This window comes from Lygodium microphyllum, chromosome 10 (assembly GCF_053477565.2).
Source record: "Lygodium microphyllum isolate KBCC chromosome 10, Lygodium_microphyllum_v1.1.10, whole genome shotgun sequence".
Taxonomy (NCBI): domain Eukaryota; kingdom Viridiplantae; phylum Streptophyta; class Polypodiopsida; order Schizaeales; family Lygodiaceae; genus Lygodium; species Lygodium microphyllum.
This window is the reverse complement of record NC_141144.1, coordinates 59,750,065-59,767,475: the sequence shown is the minus strand read 5'-3', so window position 1 is coordinate 59,767,475 and position 17,411 is coordinate 59,750,065. Positions and strand designations below refer to the sequence as shown.

The 17,411-nt window shown below is 43.1% G+C and overlaps 1 protein-coding gene across 8 annotated transcripts in view; it reads left to right on the top strand.

The window, feature by feature from the left end:
• The window catches only part of LOC148030047 (phosphoinositide phosphatase SAC6-like), a 75,838-nt gene that overhangs the window by 13,478 nt on the left and 44,949 nt on the right, over positions 1 to 17,411 (top strand). For 7 of the 8 annotated variants that reach the window (XR_015692124.1, XR_015692123.1, XM_087686319.1 and 4 more), the window contains exons 6-11: positions 15,072 to 15,120; positions 15,533 to 15,589; positions 15,677 to 15,710; positions 15,852 to 15,932; positions 16,000 to 16,106; positions 16,188 to 16,274. Coding sequence is in view for 6 of the 8 variants with exons in the window: in XM_087686319.1 (XP_087542445.1) it covers positions 15,072 to 15,120; positions 15,533 to 15,589; positions 15,677 to 15,710; positions 15,852 to 15,932; positions 16,000 to 16,106; positions 16,188 to 16,274 (415 nt within the window). In the remaining 2 variants the exon portion in view is untranslated. The remainder of the gene's footprint in view (positions 1 to 15,071; positions 15,121 to 15,532; positions 15,590 to 15,676; positions 15,711 to 15,851; positions 15,933 to 15,999; positions 16,107 to 16,187; positions 16,275 to 17,411) is intronic. The other variant, XM_087686321.1, reaches the window with a different exon arrangement.

The window sequence follows — 17,411 nt, the reverse complement described above, 5'->3', positions numbered from 1 at the left end:
TAGAGGTGATTTGCATTGACCAGGAGGTCTTGCACCTCAAACACCTCAGTGTAATGCCATAAGATAGGCTGCTGGTGCTGCTCCTCCTCCCCCTCATACCAAGGATCAGAGGAGATGGGACTCAAAAGATGCACATACACTTTCTTTGATGGCCTTGTTAGTGAAAAGATTGATCATTCCACACATCTGGTCTTGTATGACCTCAATCGGCATGGGATATACTTGATCGTATGTTTGCAACACATAATGAGGCCAAAATATCTTATATCCATAGAGAGTTGGCCAATATGAACATGGATGAGGGTGATATGACAGATTACGTTGCTCACATACTAGATTTGCGCAAGTAGCTACTCAATGTGAATGAAATCATTCAGGATGCTGAATTAGTAAACATCACACTGAACTCTCTTCTAGAGTCATATCTATGTTTCCACACCTCGTTGGTGTTATCTTTTTTTTGGGAGGGGGATAGCAGCCCCTTACATTTGTAGAGTTGGAAGGCCTCTTGTTGCAAGAGGAACTCGAAAGAATGTTGCATTGCATTCAAGAGATGTGGCTATGCTTTCCAAGTTTAAAGGCAAAGGAAAAGTCAAACAAAATGTAAAAAATCAGCAAAAGGGTGATACTAGACAGCCATCAAATAAGGCTATCCAAGACATAGAAAAGTCTAAAAAAAAAGGGAAAATGCCATTATTTCAAGAAGCCACGTCACTATATTGATGAATGCCATAAGAGATTAGTCAAAGAGAAGAAAAAGAACTTTGGTTTGGCTATCCAAGAGACATCAACTAGCAAATCTATTGATGGTGATTCTTTAGCTAACTCTGTGGAGGACGACTATGCATTTTTGATTTGCAGTTATGATTTTTAAATGGCTGATTCAGCATTTAATGCGGTTGAAACACAGTAAACATGGTATTTCGACAGTGGAGCTTCAAAGCACATCACTTCTAGGAAGTGTTTGTTTTTCTCTTTGCATTCATCTCCTGTTGGGAAGCGTGTTACATGTGTGAGTAGCGGTAGTTATGATGTTTGTGGCATTGGGACAACCACTATTATTGCTACAGATGCTTTTGACTTCATGCTTCTAGATGTCTTGTTTGTGTGTGGCATTAGAAAGAACTTGTTGTCTATCTCTACTTTTAACAAGCATGGCTTTTAGGTCGTCTTTGAGGATGACAAATGCATTGTCAGCAATGGGGAGATGGATTATGCACTTAGGTTGTCTAGGACCCTATATAAGGGTTTGTTTTGTTGGATACCTATGATGCACAGTCTAATGATGCTCTTGCAGTCATTGCTCTATCGCCCGCTATGCAGAATGTGGAGCTATGACATGCTCACCATGGACATATAAGTTTTGGGAGTTTGATGATCCTTCAAAGGTGTCATATGGTAGATGCATTGCATCTAGTGGAGACTCCACCTTCTCATGCATGCGAGATATGTATTTTGGGCAAGATGCATAGATTTGCCTTCAAAAAGGATGGTGTAGTGCGTGCTGTCCGGAAATTGCAGCTTATTCACTTTGATGTTTATGGTCCCATGAGGACACGTGCAGTTGGAGGTCATCTTTACTTTATTACATTTATTGATGACTACTCTTGATATACGTGGGTGTATGTGTTGAAAGCAAAATCTGATGTGTTTATGCATTTTAAACATCTTGTTGCAAAACTTGAGGTTGAAACTAGCTTGAAAGTGCACATATTTCACATGGATAGAGGGGGGGGAGTACATGTCTCATGCTTTTGAGACATATTTGCTTGATCATGGCATTATGCATCAAGCCACTGTTAGAATGACTCCTCAGCAGAATGGTGTTGCTAAAAGGGAGAATCGCACTCTTATGGAGATGACTTGTTGTATACTCAAAAGCAAAGGGCTGCCTCATAAATTTTGGTTAGAAGGCCTTCAGTGTGCAAATCATGTGTTGAATTGTGCACCCACCAACGCACTAAAGACGATCTCTCTGTTTAAAGCTTAGCATGGCAAGAAACCCAAGGTTGACTACTTTTGGATGTTTGGTTGCATAGCCTATGCACATGTTCTGAAAGAGCTTCATGGGAAGCTTGATGACAAGGCTGTGAAATGCATATTTATTGGTTATAGTTTGAAAAGCAAGGGCTATTGCTTGTATGACCCATGCACAAATTTTTTTTTTGTCAGTAGGGATGTCATATTTGCTGAAAATGCTGCATTTTCACTTGATCAGTTTCAAATGCCAACCACCCATGACATTCGTGATTTCTTTTTAGGGTCTCTTGCCACTTTCTTTGGAGTCAGTGTCTGTTGTAAATACCGGACAAACATAATACAACAAGCTGTTGTTGCACCATTTACACCTGAATAGTAGGGTATTGATGATGGTTTGCCACATACAGTACGGCATGAAAGGGTTGCTGTAAATGCAAAAAAATTAGTTCCGAGATGGCTGTTATAAACTCTCTACGAGAGTAAAATGGATGCTACTTTAGCTCAATGCACCAGAAGGGTTGCTAGACATGTAGCACATGATGTAGGGGGAGCCCATTTGGCTGATTTTACAGAAGTAGATGATTGTGATGAGCATGTATTTATGAGCTTTGTTGGATGATGATGAGCCTACTTCCTTGGACGAAGCTCAACAAGATGTACATTGGATGTAGGCCATGCAGGACGAGTTAGACTCTATTGCCACTAACTCTACATGGGATCTTGTGGACTTACCACTTGGCAAGAAGGCCATTGGCACAAAATGGGTTTTTAAACTCAAACGCAAGGTTGATGGTACCATTGATAGGTACAAAGCACAGAAGAAGGGCATAGATTATGAAGAGACTTTGGCTCCTACATCCCGTATGAGTATGGTGACATGTGTAATTGCTATGGCTGCAAATTATGGTTGGAAGGTACATCAATTGGATATTAAGACAACATTCTTGAATGGGGATTTACATAAGAATGTTTATGTGTCACAACCTTTGTGGTTAAGGGGAAAGAGTGGACGGTATGCAAGCTAAACAAAGCTCTTTATGGTCTCAAATAGGCTCCTCGTGCATGGTATGTTGAGAAATCCTTCACTTGCAGTTTGCATTTTGTGTTTTGCGTTTTGTGTTTAGGGTAGCCCCAGAAAGGGGTTGGGCACCCATAGTGGGGTATCACCCTAGACAGCCGGTGCCCTCCCTCTGGGTGCTATCCTAGACAGTCTGTTGCCTATTTATAGGCTGCCTCTGTCACTCATTCTTTACGGTTGATTCATTGAGTCCGTTACCTCTTTTGCCCAATCTCTCCATTACCCTTACACCCCTTTAGAAGGACATTGCGATTCGTGGTTCATATCTGTCTTCATCATCTTCCTTGTGCTACGATACCCTTGTTTCCTTGTATCACTTTCACTCCATGATTCAAATCTTCATCATTCCATTATCAAAGTTTCTTCTCTCTTCTCTTCTCTTCTCAATGTTTGCCAAGTTCACTGTGTTCCTCCCCGCAAACCCTATTGTCTTGCTGATACGTTGCCTTTTAACATGGTACTCTAAAATTGATGTATATTTGGCCAGCAAAGGGTTCGAAAAGAGTCCAATGGCTCCCACCCTATACATTAAGAATGAAGGGCAGGACTTGCTAATCATCATTTTGTATGTAGATGACATGCTGCTCATTGGACCTTCAGAAGTAAAAATTGCAGATTTCAAGGTTGAATTAAAACATGCAATTGCTATGTTAGATATGGGCTGTCTACACTATTATTTGGGGATTCAATTAACCCAAAATTAGTATGGTATCATCATGTCATAGTCATAGTATGTGAACAAGCTGTTTTATGGGTTTAATATGTAAAAACAGTGGAATGTGTATGGTTGCACAGATTGTCGACTGATCTATATTTACCATTGGAGGGTTCTACACCCATTCTTTCTGACAGTCAGAGTGCTATTGCAATGTCATGAAATCCTGTGTTTCATGCTCACACGAAACATATTGAGGTGCATTACCATTATGTCAGAGAGAGATGCTATGCAAGAGAGATCAACTTGATGTATATTTCTACACAGGAAAATGTTGCAGACATTTTCACCAAGACACTACCTCGTGAGAAGTTTGAGACTTTTCACAAGTCCTTAAACTTGCTACCCTTTGGTGATTGATCATTCCTGTACTTTACCACATTGGCACTATAGGGGGGTGTTGAGAATTTGCCAATTCTATGGGGAGTGCCCAATATTTTAGTCTCTAGTTCTTTTTAAGTTCTTAGTGTGAACGCAACTAAAGTTATAAGTTGTGTCACCACTCTTAGAGTTAGAGTTAGATCTAATCAATTAACTCTAGTTGAGTTAGAGCTAGACCTATCTTGTACTTTTCATTCTCATTCTTTCAGTTTAGCAAGTACACTCTACTCTTTTCCTTCAGCACACTCTCATTGTCTCTCTTTTCTCTCCTCCATCGCTGGTTGTCATTTCCCAACAGTGACTTAGCAAAGGAGTTTGTATTCTGCTTCTTCTTTCTTGAAACTGCTAGCTTTTTACAATCCTTATGCAAACGTTCTTTTTTACCACAATGATAATACTAGGCCTTTGACTTCCTCTTGCCACCATATTGAGATCGAAGCCTCCCCTCTAATTGCATAGATGCCTCATGCTCAAGTAGGATTGAGGACGTATGGGCAAAGCTGAAAATGCAGAATGCAGCATAGAGATGCAGAGAATTGAAGGCTAAAAACAAGCTGAAAGCACCCAAAAATTGGTCGTCTAGGCTGTAGCAGACAAATGAAGGTAGATCAACACTAGAAAATTGTGAGGGCAGACTATCCACAACATAAAACAACACCCAAAGCCCAAACATAGTGTCAAAAGTGTAAATAAAATACTCTAACACAGAAGCATAAATAGAAACCGTACGACAAAGCACAGACTGATAAAAAAACACAGTTAGGGTTAGGGTTACCCAGAGACAATGAACACATTGAATAAATGAAATGATGTGACTACTAATAATACGATGCTCATGCAACAAACACACTATGCAGTGAATGAATATCGAACCTCGAACTTCTGTATCTCAAGGATCAGGGTAGGGGTAATGAGCTGGAGACCGTGTCGTACTCTGAACAGATCTCGAATTGGAGCAAGGCAGCCTCCAGATGTCGAACACTAGCGAACGCAGCAGTGAGAAGCTGGATTTGATGCAGACAACAGCGAGGAGAGAGAAAAACTAAAAACGTAGGCAGTAGGTCAGAGAAAGACTAAAAACGTAGGCAAGACAGCCTATAGGAGAGAGAAAGACTAAAAACGGAGCCTGCAGGAGAGAGAAAGACTAAAACGCATGTAGGACAGCTTGCAAGAAGCAAACTCAGGGCTGTGATGATGTGGCAGGTTGTACGGCAACAGGTCTGCGCAGGAACAGCAGCCGCTTGGCTGGAATCAGCTCCAAACTACGTAGAGAGGGCTGGAAATCAGGTGCCAATTGATGGAGGCAACAATGGACAGCTTCGGTTGAGATGTCCTCTGCAAACGGGGTGTGGGTAGCAAGCTGAAACACCTAAAATCTGTAAAAACGAGATTAAGAGAAGAGTGGAGGGCTGGCTGCCAATTTATAGAAAATTAGGGTTCTAGATGCTCTCCCACTTAATTCTCTCGATCCGCTCCCCATTTTAGGGTTTTGGCTAAAATAAGCCTAAAATAAGCATGTTTTGGGCTGTTTAAGTGGCTAAGAGCAATTCTTAGCACAACACTCTCTCTCAGGCCCAAAATAGGGTGAGAAAAGTAGGCCAGTCTAAATTTGGATTTATCCCAAGGCATCCCACCCCAAAGCAGCCAGGGCATCGGACAAAGGGTGTACGTCGGTTGCCCAGTGGCCTAGCAAGACTACAGAGGCGATGGTTATCTTACCAAGGGAGTCCAAGTGATCACCCCAAAGAGGCTAGAGCATCAGACCAAGGGTGCTCGGCAGCTGCTCAAGGGCCTACCAAGTCCTACAAAGGCGGATGGAATCAATGGAATTGTTTTGGTTTTTTTGTTTTTTCTTCGAAATGTTTTGAAAATACATAAATAATATATGGGCAGCGACCGATTAAGTGACAGATAGGAAAAGATAAAGAGAGTTTTAAACCCAAGTCATTCACAAAACTAGCAAGCCAATCCCTCACACTGACTAGGATAAGTGCCTAAGGATGATAAAAGTGTGTGTATATACCAATCATGCGGTGAATATGTGGAGAGGAAAAAAAAGGATGGTGGGCTTAGCAAGACAAGCAAAACAAGCAAGCAAGCAAGGGTAGGAAAACTGCCGTTAGGAGAACTGCCATGTGTTATGGTACGAATATGGTGAATCCTAGAGTCGACCACTCCAAAAGACCGAAAAGGGATAAATGCACACATATGCATGTTTACATGAATAGAATGCCAATGCATGGGGTAATGCAAAGGGAGATGCAAAATGTCATGCTCATGCAATATGCTATGCAACGGTGCCACTGGGACAGTGCCCTCGCAGGGGAATTGTTCATTGGTCGCCCTTTTACAATCATGTCATCCTGACAGTGCGGATGAAGTTACAAATGTCCATAATACAATACAAAAGAATAAATGAATGTAATGTCTAAGAACTGTAAGCATCATCATTGTCACGATCAAGAGTAGAAGCCGCCCCCTCTCAAACTGGAAGGGAAAGCAAGAGGAAAGCACCCTTACCCTGTCAAGTTGAAGAAGTAGGGGAGGGTGTAGCTCAACCTGCTCTCTGGAAAAGTGAAAGTGGACTCCCACATGCCGTGTCCGTGGTGTGATGATCGGATTACCCGCAAGGGCAATGGCACTCTGGTTGTCACAGTAGATAACTGTGGGAGAGTCACATGGAAAGTGAAGCGCTGCCCGTAAACTCCTCAGATAGATTGCCTCGGTGGTACCATTGAAGAGAGCCCGGTACTCGGTCTCGACCGTGGAAGCCGCCACCGTCTCTTGCTTACGATTGGACCAAGAAATGGGAGCCGTGCCCAAGGTAAAGAGGTAGCCGCCATGGGAATGCTGGGTGTTAGGATCTCCTGCCCAATTAGAATTAGTGTACCCCTGCAAACTTAAACCAGAACCATATGTTAGGCCATTAAAAAAAGTACATCGCAAATAACGCAACACACGAAGACATGCAATCCAATGTGACATCCTAGGTGCTGTGAAATATTGACTGAGTATGCTAACTAAGTAAGCTAAATTTGGCCTAGTATGAATTAACCAAAGAATTTTTCCTACAATCGAACGATAGGTGTGTGCATCGAAGGGCTGTCCTAGGGTATCCTTTGACAAGTGGACAGTAGAATCAAGAGGCGTGGCTATTGGGCGTGTCTGATTCGAAGTGGTAAGCTTACCTATCTTGTCATCAGGCGTGTGTGTGTACGCATGGCACCTGAAGACTTTGAAATGGGAAATAATAGGCCGAGAGCCAAAAAATGCCTCATACGGGGTCTTTTGAGGAAGAGCCGCAGCTAGGCACTGGTTGAGGATGTACACTAAAGTGTTAACAGTCTCGACCCAAAGGCGCTCAGGAAGCTCTGCTGTGAACAACATAGAGCGTGCCATTTCCATGATTGTGCGGTTCCTACACTCTACAACTCCATTCTGAGAGGGAGAGTTGGTAGAGGTGAGTTGGCGAGAAATGCCATGCTTCTGTAGAAACTCGGAAAAATCATGGGAGATAAACTCACCACCGCTATCACTCCTCATGCACCCAACATGAGACCAGTCTGGTTATGAACCAGCAGCACCCAAGCAGAAAAATATGTGAAAGCATCCAACTTATGCTTGAGGAAGTACACCCACATGTATCGAGAATGATCATCCACTATCAAAAAGAAGTACAACGCGTTGTTCAAGGCGGCAGTGGATGTCGGTCCGCAAAGATCAACGTGAATCAGTCTAAGAGACTCCTCAGCTCTATGTGTAAGCTGCTAAGGAAATGGGATACAGTGTTGCCCGAGCTAACAGGCTTTACAGACATCTCGAGCTAGCTTCAGACGTAGAAGACCCTCAACCAGCTCACGGCGTGACAACTCATAAAGTGAGTCATAACCAAGATGCCCTAAGCGAAAATGCCAAAGACGCTCATTGTGCGTAGGCTCCCGAGATGTGGCTAAGGCCTGGAAGCTATGGAACACAAAGCCCTCGGTAGTCGGCTCGGTGAGAAAGTGAGACGTGGTATAGGCCATTAGGCTGTGCCTCACCGCGAGCAATCACTAAACCAGTCTGAGAGTCAAGGACCTCGACTGTGATCACTATAAAGAAAACTGCTCGTCCCAACCGGCAAAGCTGCTGAACAGATATTAAGTTCACCCCAAGCTGAGAGACATGATATACATTGTCCAGCGAAGCTAGATCCGGACCCTTGTCAGTGGCAAAACTGATGCAACCTTAAGCCTGAATCTTGACTGAGGAGTTGTTTCCTACACGGACCTGCCCGGCTGCAGGGGCTCGGGTACAGAAAATGTCCTCTATAGGAGTCATGTGATGTGTAGCTCCATTGTCCACAATCCAAACTGGAGCTGAAGTGCTCGGCTGTGACGAGTGGGCCTCTGCAGTAACCTCGTCGGGAGGCAACTCACAGATGTAAACGAGACTTGCATCGAATGTCTCTACGAAGACGATGTGGACCTCTGTAGACCAGTCAGACAAGTCCTTTGGAGTTGAGAACATTGTCGACTGAGATGACTGTGCAATGGCAGTGTGAGTCTGACCTTTAAATTGCCCCTTGCCATCACCCTACCTTCCCTGTTGGGGGTTGCCCGATTGTGGGGCAGGGGTCTGAGACTTAGGTTTTGGTGCTGTGCCTCGTGCCTTTGATCGACACTCGTCGTCAAAATGGCCAGTCTTTTGACAATGTTGACAATACCTATTCTTTTTAGGTACATTCTGCCACCCTGGTTTAAGTTGTGACTGGGAGTTTCCTTGAGAATCCCCAGATTGATTTAGCTTTTGATGTTGATTTTGATATTGAGTGGAGGTTTGGTTTGGTTTGCCCTTCCCTTGTTGCCCTTTCTGAGAATGAGCAAGAAGAGCCTCCTCTGAAGAGGAATTCATATGAAACTGATCGAATAACCATGCGTAATGCAACAAGTGACACTCAATTTCATAGAATGTACGCATGGTAGGCTTTGAAACTATTCCTTGCACAAAATTGAAGTATTTCTTGGGGAGTTTATATAGGAACAATGTGACCTGATCGTTAGAGGACTTGGGAGTCCTTGTAGTGGAGAATTCAACGAGGAGACGCCAATACTCAGCCAACTTGACTTTCAAGTCATCCCGGTCAGTGATTTTGGAAAGCTGAAGCTCATGGTTAAGATTAATACGACGGGCTCTATCCCGAGCCGCATAGCGGTCAGTCAAGTGTGCCCATCGCTTTGATGCTAAGTCAAAATACTGGAGCTGAGAATGAAACTCAGGCAATAAGCCCTACATCAGCTCGACAATAGTGGAGACATTTCTAGCCTTCCATGAGCGGACGACCTCGTATGGAACAAATGCGGGATCGGGCCCGTTAAAACGAGTCTTGTCATTAAATGCATTCTTGGCAGAAGATGAGCTAGAACCATGAGGTGTCGGGTAGGTGATGTAAGATGATGGTGGAAAAGATGATGGAGGTGGGTGTGTCTGATAAGAGAAAGAGGGAGGGGGAAGAGGTGGGTAGGCAAAAGTAGGCTGTGAGTGTCCAATGAGTGCTGATTGATGCACAGGCACTTGAACATGAATGTTTCCATAAGGTGGCGGTGTAGGTGGAGACACTTGGATACGGTAGCCTTGTCCAAAGTGAGGTTGGGACACAGTAGGATGACCAGAAGGTTCACTAGGCAATGCCATGTAGGCAAATTGTGGAGGCAATTGATCCACACTCGAGAGAGAGTGAGTGGGATACCCAAGCTGCAATGATCCCGAAAGTGTGTATGAGGTAGGTGGAACACCACCCGGTTGAGGGAAGGATGAGGTCCTAAAGGATGTGCCTATGTTTCCATAACCCCCTGATGTGATGTGCGGTGCGACATGAGGTGTCTGAAATGGAAATGTAAATGGTGTAAATGGAAGTGGTGAAGCAGCGGAAGAATGTGGTGGGATGGGTGGGTTTTGAAAGTGAGGTGTATGAGGTGCAAATTCTTTTTGTTCATTTTAATCATTTAAAGACTGAAAATGAAACTGTGAAGATGATGATGCACCATGTAATGAAGTGAAAGGAACACCAAATTCATTTTGATTATGTGAAGTAGACGGAAAAGAAGAAAGGGCAGAAGAAGAGTTACTTGGCTTTTTCTTATAATCCCCGTGACGTGTGTTAACATACAAGAATTGGTCCTCGAGGACCTTTTCCGTAGTCAACAGACTGGACTCTTTCTTCCACACGATTTCTACCAGTATATTGCAAAACATAAGAGGTAAAAGAGGAAGGCACAAAAGACGAATCAAAAGTACCTTGCACTGGAGAGGACGGAAGAGTTTGAAAAAATGAAACATACTCCAGATCTTGCTCTCTAAGAGGGGGGCCCATGCCTGATGGAGGTCTCAACGGCCCTGCAACATCATCAGTCTTACGCGCAACATCTGAAGTGTGAAAATCATGCATACCTTCATTCAGAAGCCTTTCTTGAAGGGCAATCCTTCGGTCGAGCTCCTCAATCTTCTTTTGTCGATAGGCTATGATCAGTTTATATTCTTAAGAGGTCAGCTTGCCTATCTTTTCTTCCATGTACTCAGATGTGTTTTCTACCATGTCAGAACTTTGTGGAGCAAGCTGATCGATCCACTCTCGCTCGGTTTTTGGCATAGGCTGTTCTAGAGATTGAATCGGTGTTGATGTGTTCGAAGTCATTTGAACCTACTGTTGTTCTTGCTTCTTGCGAAGAGCTCTTAGATCAAAGGCCTTGGTTTCTTAGAGAGTACCAGGCTGTGATACCATGTAAAGAAAATACCCTAACACAAAAGCATAAACAGAAACCATACGACAAAGCACAGACTGATAAAAAAAACACAGTTAGGGTTAGGGTTACTCAGAGACAATGAACACAGTGAATAAATGAAATGATATGACTACTAATAATACGATGCTCATGCAGCAAACACACTATGTAGTGAATAAATATTGAACCTCGAACTCTTGTATCTCAAGGATCAGGGTAGGGGTAATGAGCTGGAGAGTGTGTCGTACTCTGAATGGATTCCGAATCGTAGCAAGGCAGCCTCCGGATGTCGAACACCAGCAAACGCAGCAGTGAGAAGCTAGATCTGATGTAGATAGCAGTGAGGAGAGAGAAAAACTAAAAACGTAGGCAACAGGTGAGAGAAAGACTAAAAACGCAGGCAGGACAGCCTGCAGGAGAGAGAGAGACTAAAAACGCAGGCAGGACAGCCTGCAGGAAGGAAACTCAGGGCTATGATGATGTGGTAGGCTGTACGGCAGCAGGCCTGCGCAGGAACAGCAGTCGCCTGGCTGGAATCAGCTCCAAATTGCGTGAAGAGGACTGGAAATTAGGCACCAACTGATGGAGACGGCAATGGACAGCTTCAGCTTAGATGTCCTCCGCAAACGGGGTGTGGGCAGCAAGCTGAAACACTTGAAATTTGCAAAAACGAGATTAAGAGAAGAGTGGAGGGCTGGCTGCCAATTTATAGAAAATTTGGGTTCTAGATCCTCTCCCAGTTAACTCTCTCGATTTGCTCCCCCTTTTGGGGTTTTGGTTAAAATAAGCCTAAAATTAGCATGTTTGGGGCTGTTTTAAGTGGCTAAGAGCAATTCTTAGCACAACATGAAGTGGGTGCAGTGATGTAAGTGTAGAAGATTGCGGTAATAGACTGCACAACACAAGAGAGGAGAAAACAAAAGATGATGAGAACACTGCAAAGGTAGAACCCAATGATATGCTCGGGAAGTGGAACCATATACCAAACATGAGACAATCGCATACAATAGTAAGTCATTGGTTGTGTGGGCACTGGCATTGGCTCCCTCTCTCCAACAGGGCTTGCATTAGAATTTGCAGATGATGAATGAATGACTATGGAGGAGAGGGCCTAATTATATAGCACAAAAATATGTCATCAATATGATCAGGTTGACCAACATTGAATGCTGGTTGGCCAACAATAAATGCTAAAATCACCATAATACAAACTCATAAAAAATGCCTGAAATAACTATAATGCCTGGCTCTTTAAATCACATGCCCAGACACACTCATGGGCTGACAAAACTGCTAACGTCGAAGGGTCACTTGAACGATGTCTAGTTGGGAATGGACGAGCCACACCTTAGACCCAATCGAGAGAGAATAGTGAGGAGCTATCAAAGGCCCCCTAAGTTGACAAGGAAGAGCAACAAGGACCAAGGGTAAGGGGGTGGGCATACAAGTGGCAATGGATGGTAAAGAGGCCATTGCATGAAGGAAAGGCTTGTAGAAGACTACAATCCTTAAAGAAGCTCTTCATGACCTTGGGAATCCCTTTGAAACACAAAGGGCCGGGGAATTCACAACCACATCTCTAAGATTATTCCCCTTTTTAAGGGATGGGGGATAGGAGGGAACCACCAGAGGAGATGGTGGGGGATGGGATAGGAATTGTGGGGTGGGTGGTGCAAAAATGAGAATAGGTGCTACAACAGAAAATTGCTACCAAGGACCCTTCACACTAGGAGGGGAATGGAGCTTGTATATCCCCCTCTCTTGCCAACTTGGTGCAATAATGTTTCTTGATAAAGTATCCTCAACAAGGATGGCTTGCTTGATGAAGAAAACTTGAGTACCAAGTCAAGTAAGACCAGGAACTAAGACGAGACGGAAGCACAAGTTCGGAACATGTAGGACTTCTAAAATGGAGCTCGAAGATGAATGGTTGGGCAATGATGTGATGTCACCTATACCCTCCTAGGTACCCTCTTGAGTATAGAGATCTTGTAGCCAATGGCCTCGAGGAGTCATATTATCCAATGCACTGCTGTCAATGAGCCAAGGCTTCTTGGAAGATGAATGTGAAGGAACACTATATTTGTAGTAATAACAGGTGTAGAAGTAGAGGTAGAAGCAAGTTGTGATGTAGCTTTTTCCTTCGCTCTCAAACGAAGCTGAGGGTATTTCTTCTAGCACCCTTCTCCTCAGGGTGCAAGGTCTTCCCATGGGTAGATACTTGGAATATGATTTACGCTTCCCTTTTGTATTTGTATCGGAGTTTGAAGATGACTTCGATTTCTTGGACTTCTTCTTCCTTTTCTTTTGCTTGGCTTGCCCTTTACTTGAAGGTGATGCTATAGAAGCATGACTTTGTGCTCCACCACTATGAGAATATGCCTTCTTAAGCACCATTGGGACTAGCTCCTCCCAAGTGATAGTATCCATCCTGCGAGAGGTGAGAAGACTCATGTAGAACACATCATACTTTAATGATGGGAGATGTAATTGAAGTGTTATAGCAAGGTTTTCCGAAGCCATGATCTTATTGAGGGATGCAAGCTCATTCCGAATCTCCTCCATTTGGTTGATGTGATCCTTCATCGTAGGGGGATCTATGACAGAGAGATCGAAGCTTCAACTTGAGGGTCATGCGATGCTTGAATGTTCGGACCTAGTAAAGAGATGCCAATCTAGTCTAGATTTTTGCTACGGTGTGGATACATCTTACATGCACAAGCATAGAATTTGTTCAACTCAAAAAGAGTAAAGAGTGGGCTTTGGTGTTGAGCTGACCCCATAAAGCTATCGAGTTGGTAGTCGCTCCTACATGGTGATCCACTGCAGGCTGGGGAATAAGAATCTTAGAAAATCTCATAGGTCAAAGGTGTCGAGGATGCACTCAAATTTGCACGACTATAGAGAGTAGTTCTCCCCATCCAACTTTTGGGATACAATAAGACAAGGTAGGATAGGCACCTGGCACCTGCACAGGGGATCCCGTAATGGCCAATCTTCGATTGGTGGCCATGGAAGATGAAACAGGGATAGAATGATATGATGGTGGTCAGTAAGGAATCCTTGTCCTTTGATTCACATCACCATCACTGTGCTGATCTCGGTGGTCTGAACAGCGATCCTCATGGTCATGGTTGTGTGAACGTTGTGGTCTTCTTAGTCTCAGTCGTCGTGTCAACAGTCCTCCTGGTTCCGATTCACACAATCCCCCCAGTAGTACTGGTTTGCCATCTGTATTTTTCAAGAAACCTGCCAAAACACAATAAAAGTGGCTGGAAGATGACCTGCTGCTGATGAAGACAGCCTGTCGGATGATGATATCTGCCTGTTTAGGTTCTGATACACATTAGTGCAGGTATAAGTTGTCTGGGCTAGACCTTCTACAAAATCATGTGAAAGCCTGAAAATTGAATGTCACAACTTTCACCCTTGCCTTTCATCATTGCTGTCTACTTTTGTGTGTGTCACGTTCGATCTCAACCAAGCATTCCGTCCATGCCTCCTTCCCATCCCATCTCTCTTGAAGGGCTATCCTCAGGCTAGGAATGAAGAACTTTAATGGTAGAGTTGCCTCAGTTCCATAGGTCAATCTAAAGGGAGTCTGACCTATAGCGGTTTTGTAAGCCGTGCGGTAGGCTCACAAGGCCGCCATCAACTTGTTATCCCCTGCCAGGTATAGTATCTGACAATGGTGAAAAGGTTACAGCACCACCAAGAATTTTGTGCCAGGCAGTACTGTTCATTGGCATTTTCTTTGTAAATTTTTTAGAACTTTCATGTATGGCATGAAAGAGTGTAGTTATGCATTTATATATGAGGTGTTATTAATAGATTTCTCTTTTCTCTGAAAAAAAAAGTATAGTTGTGCATGCTAGCTTCTATCTTAGCGAACCAACATGTTAAAAAACCTTAGCCTAGTGCATGGGTTGATGCTTAGTGCTCATAGGATGGGTATTGATATGAACCTGATTGTCAACAGAAACACATCCTTAGTAAAGCAGCTTACATGTATATCAGCAACTGGAAATATCCTTAACTTTTCTTGCATGATGCCTGGGCTCATCATTGGTGATAAAAGAAGTTTCCTTATGCAAGTTGTATTGTCCACTCTATAGCTGGCACGAAAGATTTTTAGATTGAATTATATGTTTTGCAGTGTCCAAAAACATGCATCAAGACAAAGCGAACTTCCACTCTGGGAACAGGTGAGATATAACATCTGGGTCTCAGTATCAGCTCTAGGTCTCTTCAAAAAGTGCTACTGTTCTTGCTCTGCTGGTTTCATTTAACTTTTATTATCATCAGTGATTTTTAAATCAAGATTCTCAGTGCAATAAGTGTCAAATATAGTTTTGTGTACAACATGGCAGTCCATATTTTCTGGAATACAATGGTAGTGGGCAGACTTTTCAAAATTTTAGGGGTTGTTATTTATATAAAAGTATCGTGTACAAGGAAAAGCCTTCTTTTGAATTTGTTTGAAAATAAGGACCATTACTACAGATGTGATCAAGGAGAAAGTATTACTCTTTAGTCAAATGTATGCAAAGTTGTGTTTCCTTGGCTAGTGGATGGCTAATGTTGCTAAACCCTCAAAATATATTACTATTTTGGCAGGCAGACCCAAGGTTTGCTTGGAACAGACAATTATGGGAAGACTCTTCTTGGCAGCAGGTCTTGCTGCTTCGTTTTGCTACTTCTTTTTCCACAGAGTTGGGGTTTGTGAAGTTTAACTAAATGTAGTTTGATGTGCTTTGGCAGCTGGATGCTTTTGCACTCCCTGTTATTCAAGGAAATATCCTTCCAGCATTGTGTTCTGTGAATCTGTACAGCTTTCTTACAGAGCTCGTGTCAGAATTTCAAAATGGACAACTTTTTGTGGCAATATTCAAATGTCGTATTTTTTGAAGGAGCTGGTTTCTTGACTTCTAAGCACGCTTTCAGACTTTTGAGATTGAAGTACAGAGTGCGCTTCTTAGAGTAACTTTGATAGCTCGGCGGTGTGTACGTCGCATAGGTAAGCTCTTTTTACTTTAGTCCTCACTTTATTGACTTTCCTTATGGTTACTGGGATATGTATACAGGCACTCGAATGTGGCGCAGAGGAGCAAACTTAGATGGGGATGTTGCTAATTTTGTGGAAACTGAGCAGATACTAGAAGCTGCTGGACGTATAGCTTCATATGTGCAGGTATTGTATTTTATGATGTTATTATTGAGTACCGGAACACAGCCAAACTTGAATCAGAGCCTGACAGTGTCAGACTTTCAGGTTAGGGGTTCCATCCCTGTTATATGGCAGCAAGTTGTGGATCTTACTTACAAGCCCAAGATTGAACTCGCTAACCTGGATGAAACTGTGAGCTCTGGCCTTCTCTAGTATATGCAATTTGAAACATGAAATCAGCTTTTGTAAGCCTCCATTTTCTTGAAGCATTTTAATGAGTAGGGGCACATGCTAATGTCAAATGGTGTTCTACAACTTATCTGACAGAGATGCTTCATGTGCTGCAAACAAAAAATTGCAAGCCCCTTTCTCCTGCTAGTCTTATGCTGGCCTAAATATGCTTTAAAGGGCTGAAAAACAATTTGATAGTTGCAGCCAGATTGAAAAGCAGTGGGTTAAAGCATGTTCCACAGCTGAATTTTTGTTAGAACTAACAAGTTTGTTCAATTGTTCTACACAGAGAGCTTCTGTTTCTCTCTCACCTCTCACACTCCTTACCACAGAGAGCTGCTGTTTCTCTCTCACCTCTCACACACCCTACCAGTTTCTGAGAGTTAAATACTGTCCCATTGTTATAGTTGTTGGTCATCATTGTCATTATCACCAAAATAAGGCTTGTCTGTCATCTAGGCTTTGACTGCAGAGGTGGTGAGGAGGAGGATCTGTGATGGTTTGTCCTTTACATGTTTTAAAATTGCATAGTTTTACTTGCCACAAACACTGTTACTGTTGTTCCTGTCCTCATCCTCTCCAGCTCACTGGTCTCGTGTCTTTCATTCTCATGTGATGGCTAGAGGTGAGACACTGCAGTAACTGCCGTGCTCCACATTCTTTAACTTCACCTGGCTGGCTTGCTGTGTGAGTGACCACCTTTGAAAATGGCAAGGTGTGGTGTTTGGGATGCTAAAGGGGAAGATTGTTGACATTTGGAACCACGTTACCATGAGGATATTTCCAACAGTGAATTAAAGAAGACCTTCTGGATCTCTCAAGTTAAAGCTCCCCCTTAAGGAAAGCTTCCCCACAAACAAATTAAATTGATGAATCAATCAGAAAATGTGCCATTTTGAGAATTAAGTAAAGAGGACCTTCGATCCCCCTTTGGAGAGAAAGTATCCCCTCCAGCAAATTACATTAATAAATCATGTACCAAGTGCACCATTGTGAGAATTACATTAGAACAAGGAAATTGGTTAAAAGTATGTGATTCAGTGCTACACCGTGTGATTATTCCTAGACTTATAACAAGGTCTCACAAAGTTTGGTGGG